This window comes from Neomonachus schauinslandi, chromosome 13, assembly GCF_002201575.2.
Source record: "Neomonachus schauinslandi chromosome 13, ASM220157v2, whole genome shotgun sequence".
In the NCBI taxonomy this organism is placed as follows: Eukaryota; Metazoa; Chordata; class Mammalia; order Carnivora; family Phocidae; genus Neomonachus; species Neomonachus schauinslandi.
Genome location: NC_058415.1, coordinates 42551257 through 42568253, shown reverse-complemented (window position 1 = coordinate 42568253; position 16997 = coordinate 42551257). Strand labels below are relative to the sequence as shown.

At 35.8% G+C, this 16997-nt stretch overlaps 1 protein-coding gene across 2 annotated transcripts in view; it reads right to left on the bottom strand.

The window, feature by feature from the left end:
* Positions 1 to 16997, bottom strand: part of CNTLN (centlein) — a 306857-nt gene that overhangs the window by 185486 nt on the left and 104374 nt on the right. For both annotated transcript variants that reach the window (XM_044920332.1, XM_044920333.1), the window contains exons 4-5: positions 15055 to 15189; positions 14274 to 14453 (exon numbers count right to left, since the gene is read on the bottom strand). In XM_044920332.1, the coding sequence (XP_044776267.1) occupies positions 14274 to 14453; positions 15055 to 15189 (315 nt within the window). The remainder of the gene's footprint in view (positions 1 to 14273; positions 14454 to 15054; positions 15190 to 16997) is intronic.

The window sequence follows — 16997 nt, the reverse complement described above, 5'->3', positions numbered from 1 at the left end:
GAAAAAACAGCAAATAAAGCCTAAACCCAGCAGGAGAAGAGAAATAATAAAGATCAGAGCAGAAATCAATGAAACAGAAACCAAAAGAACAGTAGAAGAGATCAACAAAACTAGGAGCTGGTTCTTTGAAAGAATTAACAAGATTGATAAACCCCCGGCCAGACTTATCAAAAAGAAAAGAGAAAGGACCCAAATCAACAAAACCATGAATGAAAGAGGAGAGATCACAACCAACACCAAAGAAATACAAACAATTATAGGAACATATTATGAACAACTCCATGCCAGCAAATTAGATAACCTGGAAGAAATGGAGGCATTCCTAGAGATGTATCAACTACCAAAACTGAACCAGGAAAATACAGAAAACCTGAACAGACCTATAACCACTAAGGAAATTGAAGCAGTCATCAAAAATCTCCCAACAAACAAGAGCCCAGGGCCAGATGGCTTCCCAGGGGGAATTCTACCAAACATTTCAAGAAGAATTCATATCTATTCTTCTGAAACTGTTCCAAAAAATACAAATGGAAGGAAAACTTCCAAACTCGTTTTAGGAGGCCACCATTACCTTGATCCCAAAACCAGACAAAGACCCCTTCAAAAAGGAGAATTACAGACCAATATCCTTGATGAACATAGATGCAAAAATTCTCACCAAAATACTAGCCAATAGGATCCAACAGTACATTAAAAGGATTATTCACCACGACCAAGTGGGATTTATCCCTGGGCTGCAAGGTTGGTTCAACATCTGCAAATTGATCAACGTGACACAACACATTAACAAAAGAAAGAACAAGAATCATATGATCCTCTCAATAGATGCAGAAAAAGCATTTGACAAAGTACAGCATCCTTTCTTGTTCAAAACTCTTCAGAGTATAGGGATAGAGGGTACATAACTCAATATCATAAAAGCCATCTATGAAAAACCTACAGCGAATATCATTCTCAATGGGGAAAAACTGAGAGCTTTCCCCCTAAGGTCAGGAATGCGGCAGGGATTCACCACTGCTATTCAACATAGTATTAGAAGTCCTAGCCACAGCAATCAGACAACAAAAAGAAATAAAAGGCATCCAAATCAGCAAAGAAGAAGTCAAACTCTCACTCTTTGCAGATGATATGTACTATATGTGGAAAACCCAAAAGACTCCACCCCAAAACTGCTAGAACTCATACAGGAATTCAGTAAAGTGGCAGGATATAAAATCAATGCACAGAAATCAGTGGCATTCTGGATAAAGAAGATGTGGTATATATATACAATGGAATATTTATTTTTTTTTAAAGATTTTATTTATTCATAAGAGACAGAGAGAGAGAGAGGCAGAGGGAGAAGCAGGTTCCCCGCTGAGCAGGGAGCCCGATGTGGGACTTGATCCCAGGACCCTGGGATCATGACCTGAGCCGAAGACAGATGCTTAACCATCTGAGGCACCCAGGTGCCCTATACAATGGGATATTATGCAGCCATCAAAAGGAATGAGATCTTGCCATTTGCAACGACGTGAATGGAACTGGAGGGTATTATGTTGAGCGAAATAAGTCAAACAGAGAAAGACATGTATCATACGACCTCACTGATATGAGGAATTCTTAATCGCAGGAAACAAACTGAGGGTTGCTGGAGTGGGGGTTGGGGTGGGAGGGATGGGGTGACTGGGTGATGGACACTGGGGAGGGTATGTGCTCTGGTAAGCACTGTGAATTGTGCAAGACTATTGAATCTCAGATCTGTACCTCTGAAACAAATAATGCAATATATGTTAAGAAAAAAAAAAAGAAGAAGAAGAAGAAGGTAGCAGGAGGGGAAGAATGAAGGGGGGGAAATCGGAGGGGTAGACAAACCATGAGAGACAATGGACTCTGAGAAACAAACAGGGTTCTGGAGGGGAGGGAGGTGGGAGGATGGGTTAGCCTGGTGATGGGTATTGAGGAGGGCACATTCTGCATGGAGCACTGGGTGTTATGCACAAACAATGAATCATGGAACACTACATCTAAAACTAATGATGTAATATATGGGGATTAACATAAGAATAAAAAAAAATAAAAAAAAATAAAAAAATACCAATCATCTTCCAAAAAAAAAAAAGAAATCAGTGGCATTCCTATACACCAACAAGACAGAAGAAAGAGAAATTAAGGAGTCGATCCCATTTACAATTGCACCCCAAACCATAAGATATCTAGGAATAAATCTAACCAAAGAGGCAAAGGATCTGTACTCAGAAAACTATAAAATACTCATGAAAGAAATTGAGGAAGACACAAAGAAATGGAAAAACACTCCATGCTCATGGATTGGAAGAAAAAATATTGTGAAGATGTCAACGCTACCTAGAGCAATCTACGCATTCAAAGCAATCCCCACCAAAATACCATCCACTTTTTTCAAAGAAATGGAACAAATAACCCTAAAATTTGTATGGAACCAGAAAAGACCCCAAATAGCCAGAGGAATGTTGAAAAAGAAAAGCAAAGCTTGCCGCATCACAATTCCAGACTTCCAGCTCTATTACAAAGCTGTCATCATCAAGACAGTATGGTACTGACACAAAAACCGACACACAGATCAATGGAACAGAATAGAGAGCCCAGAAATGGACCCTCAACTCTATGGTCAACTCATCTTTGACAAAGCAGGAAAGAATGTCCAATGGAAAAAAGACAATCTCTTCAACAAATGGTGTTGGGAAAATTGGACAGCCACATGCAGAAGAATGAAACTGGGCCATTTCCTTACACCACACACAAAAATAGTCTCAAAATGGTTGAAAGACCTAAATGTGACACAGGAGCCCATCAAAATCCTAAAGGAGAACACAGGCAGCAACGTCTTCGACCTCAGTCGCAGCAACTTCTTCCTAGAAACGTCACCAAAGGCAAGGGAAGCAAGGGCAAAAAGGAACTATTGGGACTTCATCAAGATAAAAAGCTTTTGCACAGCAAAAGAAACAGTCAACAGAACCAAAAGACAACCAACAGAATGGGAGAAGATATTTGCAAATGACATATCAGATAAAGGGCTAATATTCAAAATCTATAAAGAACTCATCAAACTCCACACCCAAAGAACAAAGAATCCAATCAAGAAATGGGCAGAAGACATGAACAGACATTTTTCCAAAGAAGACATCAAAATGGCCTACAGACACATGAACAGGTGCTCCACATTGCTCGGCATCAGGGAAATCCAAATCAAAACCTCAATGAGATACCACCTCACACCAGTCAGAATGGCTAAAATTAACAAGTCAGGAAATGACAGATGTTGGCGGGGATGCAGAGAAAGGGGAACCCTCCTACACTGTTGGTGGGAAGGCAAGCTGGTGCAGCCACTCTGGAAAACAGTAGGGAGGTTCCTCAAAAAGTTGAAAATAGAGCTACCATACGATCCAGAAATTGCATTACTGGGTATTTACCCCAAAGATACAAATGTAGGGATCTGAAGGGGTACGTGCACCCCGATGTTTATAGCAGCAATGTCCACAATAGCCAAACTGTGGAAAGAGCCACGATGTCCATGGACAGATGAATGGCTAAAGAAGATGTGGTATATATATACAATGGAATATTATGCAGCCATCAAAAGGAATGAGATCTTGCCATTTGCAACGACGTGAATGGAACTGCAGGGTGTTATGCTAAGCGAAATAAGTCAATCAGAGAAAGACATGTATCATATGATTTCACTGATATGTGGAATTCTTAATCTCAGGAAACAAACTGAGGGTTTCTGGAGTGGGGGTGGGGGTGGGAAGGATGGGGTGGCTGGGTGATAGACATTGGGGAGGGTATGTGCTATGGTGAGCACTGTGAATTATTCAAGACTGTTGAATCACAGATCTGTACCTTGTAACAAATAATGCAATATATGTTAAGAAAAACAAAAAGAAGAAGATAGCAGGAGGGGAAGAATGAAGGGGGGACTTCGGAGGGGGAGACGAACCATGAGAGATGATGGACCCTGAAAAACAAACTGAGGGTTCTAGAGGGGAGGGGGGTGGGAGAATGGGTTAGCCTGGTGATGGGTATTAAAGAGGGCATGTTCTGCATGGAGCACTGGGTGTTATGCACAAACAATGAATCATGGAATACTACATCAAAAACTAATGATGTAATGTACGGTGATTAACATAACAATAAAAAATTTAAAAAAAAATACTGAGAGCTGAAAACAAGAAAATCTTAGACACCACAACAGAAAAACCACTCCTCATTTTCAAGAGACCTCAATAAAATTAACTGACTTTTCTTCAGAAATAATGGATGCCAGAGACAGTGAGAAAACAATTCAAAGTGCTCAAAGAAACAAACAAACAAAAACACTTGCCAACACAGAACCATATATACGGTAAAGCTATCATTTAAAACTAAAGGTGATGAGTGACATCAGGAAAATAAGAGAGTATGCAGCTCCAAGCACTCTTGCCCTGGCAGAAATACCAAAAAGAAAGCAGAAACTCTCAGAACCAATGTTAGAAAAACTATTGAATGCATTCAAAGGTTTACAACGACCAAGCAAATGCTGAGCTAAAAAAATAAAAGCAAGTTAAAAATGGGACAAAACATTTATGGAGTTTTCACTTGCCCTTCCCCACACTGTCTCCAGCAAGCTAACCATTTCAAAGACTGTGAATCTTAAAGCAGTGATATTCTTAGAATGGCAGTAGTCCATGTTCCCACCTGGAGATCCTGGTTCCTGGTTTGGGAGGAAGCAGAACAGACTTTACAGTAAATTAATATGTGTGTCTATTCTAATTTATCTGAGGGCTACCTGAAGGAATCATGCAAAGTGAATATGTCTATTTGACCTAACTGGGAACAAAGACTGGATAAATGGCTCAAAAATACCACAAGGTAAACTAACAAACCACAGATGTGTGGGACAAAAGATTATTGGTTGAGATAACAACAGAATGCCTCAGACATGGGAGCAAAAGCCTTGGAAGATTCTGGGGGACATTAGGACATTCAAATACCTATTGATTTGGGAGTGTTTAGAAACACACAGAGGCTCAGAGAAAGATGCATGCTCAAAAAAGAGAAAAGAAGACCCGAAGTTTTACCCTCGGCTGAGCTCTGAGCTCAGTGCAAATATGGATAAGTACTGAAGGAGTGTCCTAGCACAGAGTCAATAAAAAGACTGGGAGAGGGAGTTGTTTTGTGTCTGTGGATGTGTGTATTTCTTTTTTTTTTTGCTTCTTTGTGTTTTGTTTGTTTATTTTGGCTCCTGCCATTCAAGGATAACTGTGAGGCAATGTGAGGTGAACAAAAGCTAAAGGATAGAAACCTCAGTGACCTTATACAAGTGACCCTACACTCTTACAAATGTAGATTGGAAGATTATCTAAACAGACTACCACAGCCTTCAATAATTAAAAAAGCAGCAAGGCTTCAGGAAGGGGTAGAATCTGACTTCCAGAGTTACCACATACTCATATACCCAACTTTCAACAAAAACAAAATATCACAAGGCCTACAAAAACAAAACAAAACAAAAACTAGAAAACAAACAAAAACCAGGAACGTATGGCCTAACCAAAGTAACATACAAATTAGCAGAAACCATTCCTGAGGAACCCCAGATATCAGATTTATAAGGCAAACACTTTAAAAAACTATCCTAAATATCCTTACAGCGCTGAAGAAAAACATGAAAAAAGTCTACAGGAAACCAGGAAAACAATGTATAAACCAAAAGAATATCAATTAAAGAGAAAGAAATTAGTAAAAGGAATCAAACAAATTCTGGAGCTAAAAAAGTACAATAACAAAAATGGATGATTTTCCAAGCATCCAACAACAGAGGCAGAGTAGGAAGAAGAAAGAATCAGCAAGCTAGAAGAAAAACAGGTAAAATTATTGAAACTGAACACCAAAAATAACATGAAGAAAAGTGAATAGATCCTATTTGAAAACTGTGGGACACCATTAACTAGACCAACATATACATTATGGGAGTCCCAGAAAGAAGAGAGAAAGAAGAGGAAGCAGAAATAACATTTGAAGAAATAACGGCCATGAGAGTCCCAATTTTGATGGAAGACATGCACCTACAAATCCAAAGGACTCAACAAACTCCCAAGAATGATCAACAGAAAGAGACCTACAAATTATTATGAACCTTTTGAAATATAGCCCCTGTAAAAAGAATCTTGAAAGTAAGAGTGACTTGTCACATAGAAGAGATCCTTAATGAGATTAATAACTAATTTCTCATCAGAAACCATGGAGGCTAGAAAGCAGTGGGATAACATATTTAAAGTGCTGAAAGTAAAGAAGTATCAACATACCCAGCAAAACTGTCCTTCAAAATTTAGACAGAATTAAGAGATTCAGTGGTAAACAAAAGGAACACACAGTGTTTATTAATAGGGGAGGCTGAGGGTGTTCATTAAAAGATCTGACCTACAGGAAATGCTAATGGGAGTCCTTCAGATTAAACTGAAAGGAAGTAAGATTGTAACTCAAAGCCATATGAAGAAGTAAAGACCCCAGTAAAGATAAATCCATAAGCCAGCATTATTATGTAATATTTGGTTTGTTACCCTACTTTCTATTTACCACATTTCAAAGACAAACATACAAAATTATACATCTATGTTACAGGGCACACAATTTATAATGATGTAATTTGTGACAACAATAATGTAAAGTGGAGGGGAAGAGCACTATAGATGAGTTTTAGTATCGCTATTGTATAAGATGGCATTAATTCAAATTATATTACTTTAAGTTCATGATGATAAATGTAAACCCATGGTAACCACAAAGAAAATATATCAATAGAATATACACACAAAAAAATGAGAGGGTAATCAAAATGTGCCACTATAACAAATCAACTAAATACAAAGGAAGACAGTAACTGAGGAAATGAGGGAGAAAAATACCTATCAGATATACAGCGAATAAATAATAAAATGTCAGAAGTTAGTTCTTCCTAACTAGGAATTACTTTATATATACATGGATTTAACTCTCTAATCAAAAGGAAGATATTGACAGAATGGATAAAGAAAACATTATACTGGGGTGCCTGGGTGGCTCAGTCAGTTAAGTGGCTGCCTCTGGCTCAGGTCATGATCCCAGAGTCCTGGAATCGAGCTCCACGTCGGGGTCCCTGCTCAGTGGGAGCCTGCTTCTCCCTCTCCCCCTGCCTGCCTCTCTGCCTATTTGTGCTCTCTATCTGTCAAATAAATAAATAAATAAATCTTTAAAAAAATAAACTTTAAAAAATAGAATAAAAAAAGAAAACATTATACAACATGTTGATTAAAACACTCTAAATAAATCAGTCAGAAAAAGATAAACAACATATAATTTCACTTATATGTGGAACTGAAGAAACAAACAAATGAACAAAGAAAAAAGACACAAAAAAACCCTCAGATACTTAAATACAGAGAACAAACTGATAGTTACCAAACTGAGGTGGGGAGGGATGAGTGAAATAGATGAAGGACATTAAGGGTAGACTTATCATTATGAGCATTATGTACACAATTGCTAAATCACTGTATTGTACCTCTCAAACTAGTATAACACTGTATGTTAATTATACTGGAGTTAAAATTTTTTTGAAAAAAGACTCACTTTAGATCCAAAGACAGAAATAGACTGAAAATCAAAGAATGGGAAAAGATAACTATGGAAATAATAAACAAAAGAGAGCTGGAATAGATATAATAATATTGGACAAAATATACTTCAAGTCAAAAACTGTTACAAAAAGCAAAAGGAGGACTTATATATTGATTGAAGAATCAATTCATCAAGAAGATATAACTACAAACCAAACAACAGAGCCCTTAAATATATAAAGTAAACAATTACAGAACTGAAAGGAGAAATAGTTCTCCACAGTAATAGTTGGAGAATTCAATACTCCACTTTAAATAATGAATAGAACATTTAGACAGAAGGTCAACAAGGATGAAGAGGGCTTAAACCACACTATAAACTAAGTAGCCCTAACAGATGTATATGGAAGACACTACTCCAAAAGCACAGAATATACATTTTTCTCAAGTACACATGGAACATCCTCCATATTTGACCATACGTTAGGCCATAAAACAATTCTTAATCAATTTAAAAACATAATTATACAAAGTATCTTTTCCAACCATAGTGAATTACAGCTAAAACTCAATAACAAGAAAATTTTTTTAAAAATTAATATGTGGAAATTAAATAATATACTCATAAACAACCAACAGGTCAAAGAAGAAATCACAAGAGAGTCAGAAAATATTCAGAAATGAATGAAAGCAAAACATAAATACTAATACTTACAGGATGCAGCAAAGGCAGTCCCCAGAGGGCTATAAATGCCAACATTAAAGAAGAAAACATATCTCAAATTAATAATCTAATTTTACACCTTGAAGAAACAGAAAACAAATATCAAAGTGAAACCAAACAGAAAAGAAGAAATAATAAAGATTAGTGTGGAAATTTTTTAAAAAGGGAACAGTAAAACAATAAAGAATCAGTTAAAGCAAAAGCTGACTCTTTGAAAATAGCAACAAAATGAACAAACCTTTAGTTAGAATATATTACAAAGAAAAAGAGAAAGAATGTAAATAACTAAAATCAAAAATCAAAGTGAAGACACTACTATATGGAAATAAAAAGGATTATTAGAGAATACTGTAAGCAATTTGATACCAATAAACTAGATGACCAAGATGAAACTGACAAATTCTAAGAAATACACAAATCACCTAAACTAATTCAAGAACAAATAGAAATCTCAACAGACCTATAATAACTGAAGAGGTTTAATCAGTTATCAAAACTACCCAACATAAAAAATTCAGATTGCTTCACTAGTGAATTCTACCAACATTTTATTTTATTTTTTTATTTATTTGAGAGAGAGAGAGAGAGAGCATCGAGGCGCAGAGGCTGAGGGAGAGAAGCAGACTCCCTGCTGAATGCACAACCCAACACAGGGCTCAATCTTACAACCCTGAGGATCAAGACCCAAGCCAAAATCAAGAGTCGGATGCTTAACCGACTAAGCTGCCCAGACACCCCTCTACCAAACATTTTAAAAGAATGAATACCAATTCCTCTTGAACTCTTCCAAAAAATATGAGAGGAGGAAACATTTTCTAATTCATTCTACAAGGCCAGGTATATCTTGGTACCAAAGTCAGATAAAGATAAAAACATCCCAGCAACATAAAGTTGATTTAACATCCAAATTCAAGTAAAATAACATACCATACCCATAGAATAAAACATAAAAACCGCATGATCATTTCAATAGATGTAAAAAAAAAGCATTTGCCAAAATCCAAAATCCAAAACCCCTTCATGATAAAAACAACAACACTCAAAAACTAGGAATAGAGGGCAACTTCCTCAATCTGATAAAGTGTATCAACAAAACCTCAGAGCAAATATCATACTTAAGGGTGAAAGAGCAGATCCTTTTCCCATGAGATCAGAAACAAGACACAGATGTCTACTCTTTTTTTCTATTCATATACTAGAGATTCTAGCCAGGGTAATGGGAAATAAAATGAAATAAAAGGCATCCAGATTGGAAAAGAAGAAGTAATATTATCTCTATTTGTAGATGACATGACCTTACATATAGAAAGTCCTAAAGAATCAACCTTATTGAACAAGGCTGCGGCTATAAGACCACTATATAAAAGTTAATTATATACCTACACATTAGGAAATGAAGAAACAATTCCACTTAGAATAGAGTAAAAATTAAATATTTAGGAATAGTATGTACCTGAGCACTGGGTGTTATACACAACTGATCAATTACTGAACACTACATCAGAAACTAATGATGTACTGTATGTTGGCTAATTGAATTTAAATTAAAAAAAAAAAAGAAATTAATTCCACTAAAAAAAAAGGAATAATACATCCCCAAAGAAGTGTAAATACTTCTGGAAAGCAGTGCATCATGATACTCTGAAAACCACAAAACATTACTGAAAGAAATTAAAGTAGACCTAAGAAAATGAAACAACCCATGTTGATGGAGTAGAAGTTATAATATTGCTAAGATAGTGATATTTGCCAAATTGATGTTCTGATTCAATGCAATCTCTATCAAAATAAACCCAACTTGCTTTTTTTGTAAGAAATGGAAAAGATGATTCTAAAATTCATATGGAAATGCAAGAGATCCAAAATAGCCTATTTTGAAAAAAAAAAGAATAAAAAATCTGGATGATACACATATCCCAATTTCAAAATCTATTACAAATCTACAATAATCAACAGTGTGGCACAGACATGAGGATAAATACATAAATCAAATGGACAGAAGAGAGGTCCAGAATAGACCCTTATATTTATAGTCCATTGATATTCAATAAACATGCCAAGGCAGTAGCAGTGAGGGGGATGGGGTGGGGAAGAATAGTCTGTTTCAACAAATGGTGTTTGAACAACTGAATAACACGTGCAAAAGAATGAAGTTGGATTCCCGTCAAACACTGTATTAAAAAGTTAACTCAAAATGGATCAAAGAATTAAGTAAAAGATATAAAACTATAAAACTCTTAGAAGAACTCTTCTAGAAGAAAACATAGGTGTCCATCTTCTTGATCTTTGATTAGGCAATGGTTTCTCAGATATGACACCAAAAACATGGGTAACAAAAGAAAGATAAATTATCAAAATTTAGAAAGATAAATTATCAAAATTTAAAACTTTTATGCTTCAAAAGCACCATTAATAAAGTAAAAACAACTCCAAGAATTGAAGAAAATAGGGCGCCTGGGTGGCTCAGTTGGTTAAGCGACTGCCTTCGGCTCAGGTCATGATCCTGGAGTCCCTGGATCGAGTCCCGCATCGGGCTCCCTGCTCGGCAGGGAGTCTGCTTCTCCCTCTGACCCTCCTCCCTCTCATGCTCTCTGTATCTCATTCTCTCTGTCTCAAATAAATAAATAAAATCTTTAAAAAAAAAAAAAAGAATTGAAGAAAATAGTTTCAAATTATATAGCTGAAAAGAGACTTGTATCCAGAAGTATATGTAAAGGGAATGAAATAACGCATTTCTTAAAAAATAGACAAATAGCCAATAGTATATGAAAAGATGCTCAACATCATCAGCTATCAGCGAAACGGAAATCAAAACCAGAATGAGACACCACTTCACATCCACAAAAACAAATCGAAAAGGCAGACAATAACAAGTGTTGATGAGAACAAAATGAAATCAGAACCCCCACACACTGCTGTTTACAATGTAAAGTGGTACAACTGCTTTTCAAAACAGTCTGACAGTTCCTCAAGAGCTTAAAAACAGTTCACCATGTGACACAGTAATCTCAATCCTTGGCATGTACCTAAAAGAAATAAAAATATATGTATGTATACACGAAATCTTGTACACAAATGGTCATAGCAACATCACTGAAGACACAAATGTCCATCCACTGGAGATAAATAAATAAAATGTAGGATAGCTATGTAATGGAATATTATTCAACAATGAAAAGGAACGTGGTACTGATACATGCTACAACATGGATAAACACTGAAAACATTATTCTAAGTAGAAGAAGTCAGTCACAAAAGACCATATACTATGATTTTATTTATATGAAATGTTTAGAATAGACAAATCTATAGAAAAAGAAAGCAGATTACTGGTTATCAAGGGAGGCAGGGTGAAAGGGTAAATACAGAGTGATTGCTAAAGGTTACAGGGTTTCTTTCTCAAATAATGAAAATGTTCTAAAAGTAATTGTGGTAATAACTGTACAACTCCGCATAAACTAAAAACTAGTGCACTTGGATTGTGAATTTTAAATGGATTAAATGTGAATTTATGCCAATTAATATTTTAGAAAGGACAGAAAGATGCAAAGTTTTCTTAATAATGTAGAAAAATCAAGAAAATGTACACATTTTTAGAATTAGTAAGATAATTAGAAAAAATTATTGAAAAGAAGGCTAAGATAAATCAGTATCAATCCTGCCTTCCAGAAATAATTAAAATATTACTTACCATTACACAATCTTTTTTACAATAATATCAGTAGCTAGGAATAAATCTAATAACAGTGGACAATGCCATTTTAAGAAAATTACAAAATCTTATTCCACATACATGAACAGTAGGGTCACAATTCTCCCAAGATTAATTCATAAACTAAGTGTGGTTCCAATCTACTTTCTAACAGAATTTTTCAGTAAAACTAATAAAATCATTCCTTTTCTTTTTTTTTTTTAAAGATTTTATTTATTTATTTGACAGAGAGAGACACAGCGAGAGAGAGGGAACACAAGCAGGGGGAGTGGGAGAGGGAGAAGCAGGCTTCCCGCTGAGCAGGGAGCCCGATGCGGGGCTCGATCCCAGGACACTGGGATCATGACCTGAGCCGAAGGCAGACACTTATCAGCTGAGCCACCCAGGCGCCCAATCATTCCTTTTCTTTAAGATTTATTTATTTGAGAGAGAGAGAGAGAGAGACAGAGAGAATGTGCATGCACGTGAGGAGAGGGAGAGAGAGAATCTCCAGCAGACTCCTTGCTGAGCGCAGAGCACCTTGCGGGACTCAATCTCACACCCAGAGATCACGACCTGAGCCAAAATCAAGAACTCAACCAACTGAGCCACCCAGGTGCCCCAGTAACAAAATAGTTCTTAAATATTATAAGATAATGAAGAAGCACATATAGGGCTCATGACTTACAAAAATAAGAATAAAGAAGCAGATTTCCCTACCAAATAATGGGTCAAATTACAAAACTACAATACCTAAAACCATGAAAATAATAAGATGTCCAGAAACAAACCTATACACACATGAACACTTTGAGCTGTGAGAGAGATTGCATCAGAAATCAATAAACTATTGAATAAATGGTGTGAAACAACATACCCCAAAATAAATTCTAAGTAGATTACAGACTTTGGAATAGGGAAAACTTTAGCATATAAGATTCCTAATGCAAAAACATTAGAGAATAATAAAATGTACTCTTTCTAGATCCACAAACTTTTCAAAATCCAATTCACCTTACTTGAGATTCATGGAACAGAAAGTACTTGTAATATATATAACAAAGTATTACTACCCAGAATAAATAAAAAATGTCTACAAATTAATAAGACATACTCCCCAATTAAAAAAAAGTCATAGAACTAAAAATCACAGCAAATCACATAATGAACTATTTAAGTGGCAAACAGTCATCAATGATATGAAAAGTTTCATCAAATACTCATGTACCTATGAATTAACATAAGGAAGTACCATTCACCCTTATCACACTACCAAACTGCTTAAAGGATGCAGGGAAGCAGAAACTGACATAAAAAAACAAATGCACCAGAATTCAATTCTCCCAATGGCTCAGTTGTTCCCTGATGATACACTAAAAGATTAAATGTATTTCCTTAAATATGTGAAATGAACTGATTCACACACTCAGAAATACATATCCCTTCACCTCTGAAATGATCATACACACATACACACATATCCATACTTAGTACATTTTAATAGCTATATATATATATACATGTGTGTATTTATATATTCTCTTTATGTGTGCATACAGAGAGGCACTATCATATTTACTAGCATGAAAATTTGTTTCTGGCCTTTTCAACAAAATCTGTGGTAAAAAAGAAACCTGAAATTCAATGGAAAAAAAAATTTAGCAAAAACATTCTCAAGACAAAGAGAAAGCCACCAAAAAAGTATTATTTTGAAAAATACTGATGGACATAGTACAAAATCGATTGTACCTTTTATTTTCTACGAAAATAAAATCTGACTATGAATGAGGCCCTCTCACGCCAAAGAAAAGCACCATCTTCAAAACACACATGAGTATTTTTCAATTGCTTTGTGCTTTTTTCACATTTTATTTTTTAAAAGACCTGGAAAATACATTCTTAAAACTCTATTGTAATGAATTCTAGCTATATTTATAAATTTAAGCTCTAACTGAAAAAAGTCAAACCTCATGATTCTAAATATGTTTTTTCAAAACATGTTTCATTTCAAAATGCTATAGCCTTTATTTTTTAATGATTACATTTTAGATAACTATTTGAAGTCAGTTTTCTGCTTTGCAACATCAATTTTTAAAAAGCTGTGGGTCGTTAAGTGAAGGAATATAAATTAATGCTGGTCCCCACTGGTGGATTTGAATATATAATTTGTTATTTAAAGAAAATCACATGTAATAAACTTCCTATAAGAAGTTAGATCCGAAATAACGGCATTATTCTCATTCTCTACACTCTCACTGCATACCTTTATTTTTGCATCAATGCTATGTTTTTCTTTTCTCCAATGTGCTTCTTGCTTCCTCAGTTTCTCCAGGTCATTTAGCAGGTCAGCACAGTGGGTACTTAATTTCTCATTTTCCTCCTCCAGATTTTTTATAACCAGTCTGTTTTGCTCTTCCTTATTCTGTACACACTCCTTAGTGTCCTGTAGAACAGTATCACAAGGGCCGATAAACAAAACAAAACAAAAAAAAGGTGAGAACTAATCAGCAAATATAAACTGTACAGTTTTACCCTCACAGCAGCTTCTTCTATATTTGATGGCCAAGGTCACCTGTATACTTTTATTGGCCTCTTTTCATGCAGGTGGATGGGTCATATTTTTTCACTGGATGACAGCTTTGATGAGTACACATTTGCAAAGAGCCCATTAATTGATCAAGCTGCCTTTGATGCTGTCCCCAGCTATTTTTGAGACCCACACAGACATATCCTCCCAGACCTGGGTTTTATCAATTAATAATGCCAGTCCCATCAGAATCTAATTACAAGAAGCCACACATTCACACTCCTACTTTCTTAGCTCCATTTCCATCATTAACTATTTATCGGAAAGTTATAAAGCTTGGAGTCTTATCTTTAAAGCATCTTTCTCAGTTTTTGCATGTGAGAAAACTGTGTGGTACAGCAGGGCCTAAGGCAATTTTTCCTCCAAGCTTGTCACTTTCTGTGCCACAGAGGCTGACAAAGCTTAAAGTAGGACTTCAAAGCAACAGTGCTGTAAAACTATGTACAAGCCAACACACCTTAACTTCTTGACTTTTATCTTTAAATTTCTTCTGCAAGTCGCCGAATTCTTTCCTTAAGAAAGCATTTTCTTCATCAACTGCAATCTTCCGTTTTACAAGATCATTTATTTCTATTTGTAGTCCTGTTTCTCTCTATGGAAAAAAAAATCACTATTATTGGTAAGCTGGTATTTCTAAGAAAAAATTATTTTATTTAAAAAGTTCCACATTTTGATTGATAATATTAGGATTAACTAGCTTTCATAATAATGTCTATTATCACAATTCTCATTTCTAGTGACACGCCCATCAATTTTCAAATAAATAGTGCAAGTATGGTATCTGTTTATTAGTTCAAGATGAAGAACACATAAAAACTGGATGCCAAATATTAAGTCACATTCAGAAAGCAAACTTTTGGGATTTAGGTGCATAACAGAAGAAAAACAGAATTTTATAAAATATTCCAATCAAAGAAAATGTGTAGGTAGCTAAGATAAGAATTACCCTCTTATTTGAGTATCATGTGGAAGAAAACATTTTTTAGAGAAAAAATTATAGTTTTGTGAAGGCATACATAATTTTCAAGACTGGAAAATGGCAAGTTTATTTTGGTACCAAAGATACCTTGCTGTGTAGAAAACATATTCAGGATATTAAAACTGCCATAGTTTTTTTTTTTTTTTTTTTTTGGACACAGAGAGAGAGACAGCAAGAGAGGGAACACAAGCAGGGGGAGAGGGAGAAGCAGGCTTACCGCCCAGCAGGCAGCCCAATGCGGGGCTCGAACCCAGGGCCCTGGGATCATGACCTGAGCTGAAGGCAGATGCTTAACAACTGAGCCACCCAGGCAGCCCCAAAATTGCCATAGTTTTTAACTGAATGTTTTTTTCACCTGCCAGAGATACCTAAACAATATCTAATTACAGGACATGTCCATGACTCAATTCTTAGTTTCTCTCTTATCCCTATAGCTCTTGTCTCAGAAAATTTACCCCTTCTTGGCTTCTGGTCTCATCTCTGTCTGAGAGCCTTACTAATCCTAATTCAGCCCTGACTCTCTCCCAATCACCAATGCCACATCTCCAACTTTCAATATAATACCTCCACTTGGATTATCTGCTGGAACTTGAAACTAACATGCCAAAACTGAAATCCATATCCTGATACTATCTCTTTCTAAACTTCTTCAACTTTTGTCAACCCAACTTTTGTTCATTTTTTCAACTGATATTTATTAAGCATCCATTACATGCTTACAAGCTTTTTGAAAGCCTCCAGGTCATTCTTAACAGCATCCTTCCCCAAAGCCCTAGCTTCCTATCAACCAAGAAGACACATCAAGTTATAACATACTGTTCTGTTATTAAGTAGGATGCTCAATAGAAAACCCTGACCTTCATTCCATCTCTGAGCTATCAGTGATGTTCATTTGATTCTTAAATATCAATTTATTTTGTACTCCCATACTTACCCCTTATTAAACATGCTGCAAATGACTTAAGGAGGAGCTTCAAGAATAGGATGCAAAACAGGGTGAGTTTCAGGAATAAAGTGAGAGTATCTACTATATTCTAATTTTTTAAGCTATAATGTTAATTGTTGATTTTACTTGACTTCTAATTAAAAATATTTTAGGAGCACCCAGGTGGCTCAGTTGGTTAAGGGTCCCACTCTTGATTTCAGCTCAGGTCATGATCTCAGGGTGGTGAGATCAAGCCCCACATCAATGCTGGGTGTAGAGCCTGCTTAAGATTCTCTCTCTCCCAGATATTTGCAAATGACATATCAGATAAAGGGCTAGTATCCAAAATCTATAAAGAACTTCTTAAACTCAACACCCAAAGAACAAAGAATCCAATCAAGAAATGGGCTGAAGACATGAACAGACATTTTTCCAAAGAAGACATCCAAATGGCCAACAGACACATGAAAAAGTGCGCAACATCACTCAGCATCAG